This window comes from Thalassophryne amazonica, chromosome 7, assembly GCF_902500255.1.
Source record: "Thalassophryne amazonica chromosome 7, fThaAma1.1, whole genome shotgun sequence".
Classification (NCBI taxonomy): Eukaryota; Metazoa; Chordata; class Actinopteri; order Batrachoidiformes; family Batrachoididae; genus Thalassophryne; species Thalassophryne amazonica.
In genome coordinates this window covers 75,004,850-75,016,761 of record NC_047109.1, presented here as the reverse complement: position 1 = coordinate 75,016,761, position 11,912 = coordinate 75,004,850, and the positions used below count along the sequence as shown (strand labels likewise).

At 41.7% G+C, this 11,912-nt stretch overlaps 1 protein-coding gene across 1 annotated transcript; it reads left to right on the top strand.

Moving 5' to 3' along the window:
* Positions 1–343: 343 nt before the first annotated feature.
* On the top strand, positions 344–8,692 carry gapdh (glyceraldehyde-3-phosphate dehydrogenase). Its single transcript, XM_034174521.1, has 12 exons — positions 344–400; positions 769–814; positions 2,917–3,016; positions 3,222–3,328; positions 3,441–3,531; positions 3,635–3,750; positions 4,216–4,297; positions 4,397–4,548; positions 4,784–4,862; positions 8,019–8,102; positions 8,185–8,282; positions 8,379–8,692. Exons 2-12 carry the CDS (start codon positions 792–794, stop codon positions 8,446–8,448), a joined length of 1,002 nt encoding a protein of 333 aa, XP_034030412.1. The 5' UTR covers positions 344–400; positions 769–791; the 3' UTR covers positions 8,449–8,692.
* The last annotated feature ends 3,220 nt before the right edge of the window (positions 8,693–11,912 follow it).

Below are 11,912 nucleotides of genomic sequence, written 5' to 3'. Positions count from 1 at the left end.
AATGTCACAGGCACGGAGACGGCGATTTGATCCGTGCTTTACTCTCTGTGTGTGTGTGTGTCTTTATTAAGTAGGTCAGGGAGGGACCCATCTCCCTTTTCATTCCACACTCTGTCCTGCATATTTGTCCAGCTGCCACTCAAACTCAGTGCGGTTTTAAAACACTATGAACAGTTTGGGCTTTAATGTCAATGTTTAGGCCTGTAGTTAGCAGGAGAATACACACATTAGCTAGCAGCCAGCAGCTAACCTGCACCACTGTGACCTTGACGTGAGGAGGAGGCGGGGCTAGCAGCGCTGTCCGTGAAGGGGCGTGGCCTGAGCTGGTAAGTGATTAAAAAGGCGCAGCTGAAGTTTGTTCTTCCCCACTCACAGGACACTCTGAGGCCTCTCACACACGGTAAAAACAAAAAAAACAACACTTTTCAGCCTTCCTAAATGCCTCTTATTAACGCATTGTGTAAGTGGACATTAATTAGACTTTTTAAAAACTTGGAGTTACATTTATTTTGGCATATTTATGCTAATTTATTATTTTTCCCCCTTTTTTTCCTTTACAAATGAACATATGAGTTCATGTGCATGTTTAACTTGTACTTCTTAGTTTTCTACTTCACTGATCAGGTATCTTAATGTGCTGAATGCTTGTTTGAACAATGTGTTAATGTCCACATACTAAAAAGTCTGATTTTTTTAATGGATTTTTACTTTACTTTTTTAAAATTATTTTTTTGTCTTGCCTAATATTTTTCTTCTGTCTTGTTGCAGAGAACTAGACCAAACCAGGCAAAATGGTGAAAGTTGGCATCAATGGGTGAGTGTTCTTTCTGGTTGTGTTCACATTACCATCTGAGCTTGTTTTTCAGTAGAAATATATTTTTAATTTACTTTTTTGTCTATACCAGTTTAGCCTATCTTATAAGAGGCCTTAAATTTAATTAAAATACAGCCTCTGATGATATGACTGCTGTGAGGATGGTGAGAACTAGAACTGACCTTTTTTTAAATTTTGCCCACTATAGTTATTGAACTGAGCTCTTGAATTGTAAATGCTGTCTGATCAGATGCACGTCCTTTACGAATACCAATGTGAACTTTGTGCTTGGAAACGGACCCGGGGAAGGGGTGGGGTGCAGAAGCTTAAGGTCACTGCAGCCATGCAGCTTTTAATTTGCCTTAATTAGAAGTGGATCAGAAGTGCACGACACCATGTGCTGCTACATATGATGTGACAGTGAGGCATTCCTCCTCTGTCCGCATCAGAATGTTTAATTGATATAGCTATCAAAATAAACTGTGTGCTTCCTTGTTTTAAAACCTATCATCTTTAATTTTGGGTGTAAAATGTTTAAAAACCCACTGTTTAACATCTGAGCATGGAACCCTAACTCTAACTGCTCAGGAGTTTCTTCCTTTATTTGAGGTTATATTATGGATGCTGTCTTGGCCTTGTACAACAGCACAAATTAGACTGTCTGCAACTAGTTGTTGTCAAACAGCAGCTAAAGGGGCTTAAATGCACAAACCTGTGGCTGTAGCCCTCCAGCTTCTTTTTCTTTTTTTTTTTTTTTTTTTTTTTGGACATGCTTTTTGAACTTTGGGCCCTCAACAGATAACTGTGCTGTGACTGGACGCGTGTTCAACAGGAAGCTGTCTCGTTCACTGTTAAGACATTATTGAGCGCACACTTGTGTAAACCTTTTGTGTATGTTCTTTATTGCAAACTACGCACATCTCCGCCCCTGTTCCTCCTCCCGCTGCCGTCTGTCCTGAGCGGCAGCATTTGGACTTGCTGTTAAAAAGTAACCCGCCTCCAGATCAAACAGAGAACTGACGTCACTGTGATTACTAAAGTAATGGTTATTTTCAACTTTAACCCCCTGCAGACGCTCTGCAGCACATGCACCCCCCCCCCCCCCCCCCCCCCCCCCCGCCTGGCCTTTCCTCCTGACCCTTGCCCTTTCTTCAGCTGTGGTTTTATGTCTGCTGTGGGGGGGGTAGGGTGCGGGTTTTCTTCTATCCATAGACAAAGGTTTGACCTCTCGCCAAGTAGGATGTGTTGACGTGTTAAAATCCTGATTTCACAGCAGTCACCCTTAATGCAAAAATGTATCCATGTAGGCGCATTCAGAATATAACTACTGATCTCTAAACACTGCATCAGTTTAAACCTGCTCCATTACCGGAAATGCACAAGTTGCCATTTTAATCTCATCCAAGAGCAAAGTTTGTTGCTACAAGTAGATGTGAGTTTAACTCTGACAGGATTTATTTAGCGGTGACGCTCTTCTCAAATTGCAATGTTGGCCTTACAGAGTCATGAGGTAATTAAAGCATATTTTATAATGCAAAATCATTAGTTTTTACCAATGGATTATCTGATTCTAATTAAATACACATGCATGTATAAATAATTTGAGTTTAGATTTAAAAAATCAGGACGTGTAGAAATTAAATGCCGTCCTTGTTCTATAAGAACATTGACTGCAGTCAGGTTAATGGTGTCTAAACTTTTAACGTGCAGGGATACAGGCATGATGCACTGAAATTGACAGCTACAGTCATCGCATTAATTCACAGTGCAGCTATAAGTTGTTAGCAGAATTGCAATGATTCCAGTTTACATGCAAACTAGACACAGGAAATGTGCAATAAAAAGTCATCTTGAGGTTGACACTTTTCCTTGCAGCAGCACTTGCTTACTCATGCACACGGCAAGATCCTGTCAAAACGCCCGTACTTTGTCCATTCCATGTTTTGGGTGAGACAACATGGTGGATAGTGGTTGTAACTCAGCAAATCTCCCTGTCAAGTGTTAGAGGTCAGGGCTTGTTTGGTTCAGCTTCATTTTATTATAGCTGACTGCTGGTAAAATACTGCCATCTGGAGTCCAAACTTAAATTCTCCACATTTCAGATTTGGCCGCATTGGTCGTCTGGTGACCCGCGCAGCTTTCCACTCCAAGAAAGTGGAGATTGTGGCCATCAACGACCCTTTCATCGACCTGGAGTATATGGTGAGACCTGGAGGAGCGTTGGAAATAGTTTGCAAAACCTTTCTTGAACTGTTGTGGTGTGTGTGTGTGTGTGAGAAGCATAAATACGTAATGACTCTCTCTGAAGAAGTGAGTGAATCTTTAAAATGTTTGTGCCATCTGACTGTAATCTGCAATTTAATTACTTTATCACTTACAGAATTTTATAATTATTATAACTCTGTAGGTCTACATGTTCAAGTATGACTCAACCCATGGCCGTTACCACGGAGAGGTCAAGGCTGAGGGTGACAAGCTGGTCATCGATGGACATAAAATCTCAGTGTTCCATGAGTATGTTCACTTGCTGCCAAAACCTTTTTTTCTGGGGGGAACCAGATAAGCAGATGCACCTTGTATAAGGCTGAATATTTGATTTGACTCTCCTTTGCTCATTAATTTTCAGGAGAGACCCTGCCAACATCAAATGGGGAGATGCTGGTGCCGAGTATGTGGTGGAGTCAACTGGTGTGTTCACCACCATCGAGAAGGCCTCTGTACGTACTCTGTCCTCCCCAAACCCACAGTTGTCACTACGCTGGCTTGTGACCTGCAGTTCTTTTTAATGGCTTTTAATTTATTTCTCATTCAACATTTCAGGCTCATCTGAAGGGTGGTGCAAAGAGGGTAGTCATCTCTGCACCCAGTGCTGATGCACCCATGTTTGTGATGGGTGTTAACCACGAGAAGTACGACAACTCGCTCAAGGTTGTCAGGTAAAGATGAATATGCAGCTTGAAAATGTGTAAAAGTAGTAGAATGATCAAAATGAATAATTTGCATGCCAAAGGGAGTAGCATTTTTAGCTTTGCATTGGTTTGTTGGATTTCTCAATCCAATTCTTACCAGAATTGGTGAGAATTTGTGTAGTGTGCACTAATAACATGGGTAAAGGGGTGGAGGCAGGAAAACAGAACATTTGTACTTGACAGATGGGTGGAGTCTGATTGTTCCCCTGGTTTAAAGATGCAGCTCTTGAATTGCAGCGTTGTGTAACTGCAGAATGATAAATTGAAAATCTTTGTTCCTGTGGCACACTGTTCATCCTCATGTTGTCAACTGAGTCATCCCAACATTTCTCTGGTTCAGCTAAAAAAAGGGGGAAGTCTTTAAATTGTTCGTTGTCTAGTAAGTGACTTTAATGTGCACTTGAGATTATTTTTTTCTTTGCGTCTCAATAGCAATGCTTCCTGTACAACAAACTGCTTGGCACCTCTGGCCAAGGTCATCCACGACAACTTCGGCATCATTGAGGGTCTGATGGTGAGAACTGATGTCTTGATGGAGACACTCAAACTAGGTTGCCAGGTTGACAAACACTAATTGCAAAATTCTTTGTCTTCTCCCGCATCTGTCCATCAGAGCACAGTCCATGCCATCACAGCCACGCAGAAGACAGTAGATGGTCCTTCTGGCAAGCTGTGGAGGGATGGCCGTGGTGCCAGCCAGAACATCATCCCTGCTTCTACTGGTGCTGCTAAAGCTGTTGGAAAGGTCATCCCTGAACTGAATGGGTCAGTACCAAAAACTGATGAGTGCCATCTGTTATTTTGCCATTAATGTGCATCTTTTTACTGTGGCAGTGAAAACATGCCTTATCAAGGTTAAGTTTTACAACTGGTTTTAGACTTTGAACTAGTAAAATCACAATTATTTGAAATCTGTCCAAACTTAAAATCCTAAGTCTACCTATTTACCTAGCTGGATTTATTTAGGTGTTACCTTTGTGACCTGATCTATGTTTTGCAGCAAGCTGACTGGCATGGCCTTCCGTGTACCCACCCCCAATGTGTCAGTGGTTGACCTGACTGTCCGTCTGGAGAAACCAGTAAGTGGCCCCAAGCTGCAGCCCTTCATGACACTTGACTATTTTTTTTCCTCAAACTTCTGCACACAGTGCCCTGTAATGACAGTTTTATGATTTATTAAATAAAAAAACTAGCATCACATGTACATAAGTATTCACAGCCTTTGCCATTGAGCTCAGGTTCATCCTGTTTCCATTAATCATCCTTGAGATCTTTCTACAGCTTAATTGGAGTCCACCTGGGGTAAATTCACTTGATTAGAGATGATTTGAAACGGCACACACCTATCTACATGTCAGAGCATGAAGTCAAAAGAATTGTCTGTCGACCTCAGACAGGATTGTCTCAAGGCACAAAGCTGGGGAAGGGTACAGAAACATTTCTGCTGCTTTGAAGGTCCCAACAAACACAGTAGCCTCATCTGTAAATGGAAGACATTTGGATCCACCAGGACTCTTCCTAGAGCTGGCCACCTGTCTAAACTAAGCAATCAGGGAAGAGCCTCAGTCAAGGTGGTGACCAAGAATCCGATGGTCACTCTGTCAGAGCCCCAGCGTTCCTCTGTGGAGAGAAGATAACCATCCAGAATGACAACAGTCTCTGCAGCAATCCACCAATCAGGCATGTATGGTAGAGTAGCCAGACAGAAGCCACTCCTTAGTAAAAGGCACATGGCAGCCCACCTGGAGTTTGCCAAAAGGCACTTGAAGGACTTTCAGACCATGAGAAACAAAATTCTCTGGTCTGAGACAAAGATTGAACTCTTTGGCATGAATGCCAGTGTCCTGGTTTGGAGGAAACCAGGCACCATCCCTACAGTGAAGCATGGTGGTGACAGGAACTGGGAGACCAGTCAAGATTGAGGAAAAGCTGAATGCAGCAGTGTACAGAGACATCCTAAATGGTAAAATGGACTGCGTTTATACAACCCCTGGCAAAAATTATGGAATCACCGGCCTCGAAGGATGTTCATTCAGTTGTTTCATTTTGTAGAAGAAAAGCAGATCAAACATGACACAAAACTAAAGTCATTTCAAATGGCAACTTTCTGGCTTTAAGAAACACTATAAGAAATCAGGAAAAAAAATTGTGGCAGTCAGTAACGGTTACTTTTTTAGACCAAGCAGAGGGGAAAAAATATGGACTCACTCAATTCTGAGGAATAAATTATGGAATCACCCTGTAAATTTTCATCCCCAAAACTTACACCTGCATCAAATCAGATCTGCTCATTAGTCTGCATCTAAAAAGGAGTGATCACACCTTGGAGAGCTGTTCCACCAAGTGGACTGACATGAATCATGGCTCCAACACAAGAGATGTCAATTGAAACAAAGGAGAGGATTATCAAACTCTTAAGAGGGTAAATCATCACGCAATGTTGCAAAAGATGTTGGTTGTTCAGTCAGCTGTGTCTAAACTCTGGACCAAATACAAACATGGGAAGGCTGTTAAAGGCAAACATACTGGTAGACCAAGGAAGACATCAAAGCGTCAAGACAGAAAACTTAAAGCAACATGTCTCAAAAATCGAAAATGCAAAACAAAACAAATGAGGAACGAATGGGGGGAAACTGAAGTCAACGTCTGTGACCGAACTGTAAGAAATCGCCTAAAGGAAATGGGATTTACAATACAAAAAAGCTAAACGAAAGCCATCAACACCTAAACAGAAAAAAACAAGGTTACAATGGGCTAAGGAAAAGCAATCATGGATGACTGGATGAAAGTCATATTCAGTGATGAATCTGCATTGGGCAAGGTGATGATGCTGGAACTTTTGTTTGGTGCAGTTCCAGTGAGATTTATAAAGATGACTGCCTGAAGAGAACATGTATATTTCCACAGTCAATGATATGGGGCTGCGTGTCAGGTAAAGGCACTGGGGAGATGGCTGTCATTACATCAATAAATGCACAAGTTTACATTGATATTTTGGACACTTATCCCATCAATTGAAAGGCTGTTTGGGGATGATATCATTTCTCAAGATAATGCATCTTGCCATAGAGCAAAAATTGTGAAAACATTCCTTGCAAAAAGACACATAGGGTCAATGTCATGGCCTGCAAATAGTCCAGATCTTAATCCAATTGAAAATCTTTGGAAGTTGAAGGAAATGGTCCATGACAAGGCTCCAACCTGCAAAGCTGATCTGGCAACAGCAATCAGAGAAAGTTGGATCCAGATTGATGAGTACTGTTTGTCACTCATTAAGTCCATGCCTCAGACTGCAAGCTGTTATAAAAGCCAGAGGTGGTGCAACAAAATACTAGTGATGTGTTGGAGCGTTCTTTTGTTTTTCATGATTCCATATTTTTTTTTTCCCTCTGCTTGGTCTAAAAAAGTTACCGTTACTGACTGCCACAATTTTTTTTTCCTGATTTCTTATATTGTTTCTTAAAGCCAGAAAGTTGCCATTTGAAATGACTTTAGTTTAGTGTCATGTCTGTGATCTGCTTTTTTTCCTACAAAATTAAACTGAATGAACATCCTCCAAGGCCGGTGATTCCATAATTTTTGCCAGGGGTTGTATAGCGCTTTCCATCGACATCAGACGCTCAAAGCGCTTTACACATTAATGCCTCTCATTCACCCCAACGTGAGGCCGCTGCCATGCAAGGCGCCCACTACACACCGGGAGCAACTAGGGGATTAAGGACCTTGCCCAAGGGCCTTTAGTCATCCCCCCCAGTCAGGTTGGGATTTCAACCCTAAGCACACAGCCAAGATATCAAAGGAGTGACATCAGGACAACTTTCTGAATGTCCTTGAGTGGTTCAGCTAGAGCCCAGACCTGAATCCAATTGAGCATCTCTGGAGAGATCTGAAAAGGGCTGTGCACTGATGATCCCCATCCAACCCGATGGAGCTTGAGGTGCTGCAAAGACGAATGGGCAAAACTGCCCAAAGATGGGTGCACCAAGCTTGTGGCATCATTCAAAAAGACTTGAGGCTGTAGTTACTGCCAAAGATACATCAAAGTATTGAGCAAAGGCTGTGAATACTTATGTGCATGTGATTTCTTACATTTTTATTCTTAATGTGCGAAAACTTTCGTGTTGTATTTTGAGGTGAGAAAATGAATTTATCGTTTTAAAATAAGGCTGTGAATACTTTCCAGACGCACCATAGAACACAAACTTTCATTTTTTTTTTTTTTTTTTTTTTTTTAGGCCAAATATGATGACATCAAGAAAGCTGTTAAGGCTGCAGCTGATGGTCCCATGAAGGGCTATCTGGGATACACAGAACACCAGGTTTGTGGTCAGCTATGGACTTGACTGATCTGGAAGTAATTTTATTGAATATTTACCATCGCTTTCTCCTGTGCTCCTGCAGGTGGTGTCCACAGACTTCAATGGCGACGCTCACTCATCAATCTTTGATGCTGGTGCTGGCATTGCCCTCAATGACCACTTTGTCAAGCTGGTTTCATGGTACGTGTTCATTGATTGACACACTTGCGTTGCTTCCTTACCAGCCACACATGGCTATTGATGTCTAACGGTTTGCTCTTCTTACATTGATGTCAGGTACGACAACGAGTTTGGCTACAGCAACCGTGTCTGCGACCTGATGGCCCACATGGCTTCCAAGGAGTAAAACAATTGTGATGCTGCATCACATTACTGTTTGAATCCCAGCGTTGTACATTTATGAAGATATTGTATTATCTGTGACAGTATGGTTGCAGATAGTCCACCCCCTGCCCTGGTTTGTGCCACAGACTGCAAACAAACACTAGTTAAATTGATGACCAACTTATTTTTGTTATAAATTCCCTGTTCTATTTAAGGTGTACATCTGTGGTACTGATGTGTTGAAGTAAAGTCCTCTTTGTGAGATACATGGTCTCCATTCTTTTACTATCAGAAATGCTTTAAAAACAGCTGTGGAGCAACTGTGCAACCCGACCAACCCTCAGTCACAACCATGTGGCACAGTTGTCATGTTCACTGCCAGCGGTCTGAAGCATGGATAAATCTGGATCCTGACATGAGGTCACAGTCCTGGTTTTGACCTGTGTAGGTCAAAGGCAAGTCTGTGATGCACAAGGAATAAAGTTCATGGATTTTAGCTGGTAGACTCTGCTCCAAGGTGATTTTGAATGCTATTGACTGAGAAATCTATAAACGCTAAGTGTTTGAACAGTTACACTTTTTTTTTTTTTTGCTGTCTATGTGCAAAGTTGAATCTAAACACCCTTACGAAGTGTTTAATACCTATTTAGTTTCTTCTCTGGCTAGCTGTATGTGCTGGTACTAGACAACCACAGAATGCATCACTAAGTGTGCTGCATGCATTTACAGCTACAGTGATTAAATCAGATGGCCGTTGATGTCTTCTGAATAGGTGCTCTAAAGCCTATTTGAACATATTGAATAGCTAGATTAATCAGAAGCCAATCATATCTCCTGTACACCAACATCTGATACAGGAAATATGATGGCATTCTTAAATTTTGGAGTTGTCTAAAAATCAGAACTGCATCTGGCTGTCGTGAGCGTAATCTGTCCATGAGTGAACGAGCACACGTTCTCTGAACGTGGAAGCTTGGCCCACCTCTTCTTCTGTGGTTCTGTTGTGTAGACTGGCTTAAACTGCATACTTTCTGCAGCCACTGCTCTACGTTGAAAAAATTAAAGCTGTCTAATTTCTTGTGTTCCTTGTGTAGCCCTCGGCATACTGCTGCGCAGAGCTGCATAACTGCGTAGATGGTATGCTGCAATTCTATGTTGGCCACGGTGTGAAAGGGGCTTAATGAATGTGGATGCACTCACTCTAGGTGACTGGCATACCCAGTGCCAGATGCACAGAATATACCTTGCTCAATGGTGTTGGTTAATTTGATGTGTATGAAATTAGGTGCAATCTGATTTCAAAGATGCACCCACAACAACCTGATCAGAGTAGTTCTATTTTATTTCAGTTAATGAAATTACAGTTGAAATGTATGGAAACATTGCAGAGGATGCAATAAATATAAAACCTTTCCAATGTCTTCAAAACACTAAACCTTTGGCAAATGGAAATACAGATTTAAATGGAAAAGAATTCCAGTAGCAAGAAAAGACAACGTTGCTTCCAAACTAACAATTCAACATGCATCACGATAATTAGATATTCTAATAGCAATCTTAAAGGCATTACATAACTTGCAAAAACTGGTTTGAGACTTTGTCGGGCAGATATTCCAGTGTCTGTTAGTGTACCTGCAATCCACAACTTTTAGGCCCTTCAGGCACCATGTGAGTGCAGTGAGTCACTTCTGGCATTGAGGCTGTGATTAACAGGTAAAATGACATTTCATGTATTTAGGTGCATGATTAAATGTTAAAGGTTCAGTTGCATTCACAACTGGTAGCATAGCAGCTCTACAAAACTGTAGGCTTAACAAATGGAATATTCTGTTGAATGTTTGGTTTCCAAAGTAAAGGTCACACAATGTCAACGTCCATTGGATTCTATGACATGTGACATGTTACCCTGTAACATAACTAAGCATGACACATGGTGCAAACTATTCCTTTTTAAAATCCTACTAACTCGACCAATAATTTGCATCATGTTTTACCATAATTGGAGCAACTTTAACTTTTGACCCCTGTACAAACTGAAAGTGACCTTTGTTAGCATGCTTGCTGTTTTTACACCATAACTCCAGAACATTCAGTCACAGATGGTCCAAACTATACCTTTTTGAAATCTTTGTGATCAGACACATAACGTGGTATAACTTTCAATATGATTGGAGCATTTTTTTTTTTTTTACCTCTATGCAGTTCAATTGACCCCTACATGGCCCCCTATTGAAAATTCAAATGGCTAACGTTATTTTTCTAAAATATGTACCAGAAGGTATACAGAGTCAAACTTTTGTGCTTGTAACTGGATTTGAAGGATTCCTCTGCAAATATTCTGCTATCTGCTGCACTATAGGCGTCATGGCAGTAGATTCAATCTGACCTTATTCTGTGCTACCTGGGGACAGGGAATTGTTTTTGTCTTGACATCAAATTTTTTGGCATTTCTGTACAGGCGGTTTGCTTTATTGGAACACTTGGAGATGGTTTTATTTGCAATAGCTTCACCTGGTAATTCCTTATGAGTAGCTGTAAAAAAAGCATGTTTATTATAGATTTAACATCTGGTTATAATCGTTCAGATGCGGTGCACTGACACAATCGCACTCGCAGTGTGTTTTAGGGAAGTTCCGAGCTGATACTCGGTATTGGTATCGGACGCCGATACGGCTGTTTTGCGAGAATCGGTTGGTATCAGATTTGGGAACGGTATCAGGGAATTCATGTTACTTTTCAGCGTTGTTGCACTTTACAACTGCCTTAAACCGAGACGCAACACAAAAACATTGCGCCTACAATAGAGATTTAGACTAACCGCCTAACCGCCTAACATTGCCTAACTGTGATAACGCCCGCGTTGTTTTTTTCGATCCAGGAAAACTTCTGTGTAAAGTGTCTGTGCACCGCTGCTGCAGAGGATTGAGTGTGGGGGGAGAGGGTGTTCTGAGCTAAAGTGTGTCTCTCACTGGTCATGTGAGACATGCAATGCAGCTGGTACAGAGATGCCTACAAACAGCTCAGTACGGCCTCACTGTGCCGTCAGCTGCCTGTTCTCTAATCAGCTCAAGCACCATGAAAAGCGTCCGAAAAACTCCATTAAAGTATTTCACTAAATAATCCAGTTAGTCCAATAATTCTGCGTCAGTAGCCACTGTGTTTTCAGAAAGTTATGATTTATTACAGTTGAAAGGCTTCATGTTCTCAAAAAGCTCCCAAGTCGAAGGAGGAGAAACAAGTCTGACTGAGCAAGGGGAGGGGCAAGACAGAGAGGAGAGGAGGAGGGGGAGGGGCAAGACAGAGAGGAGAGGAGGAGGGGGAGGGGCAAGACAGAGAGGAGAGGAGGAGGGGGAGGGGCAAGACAGAGAGGAGAGGAGGGGGGAGGAGGAGGAGAGAGCTTCACTCATTTTCACATGAAAAGAGCAAATGTACAAACTGTTTACTGTTTCCAAATGATCCCACAATCATTTGTAGAAAGTTTTTTTT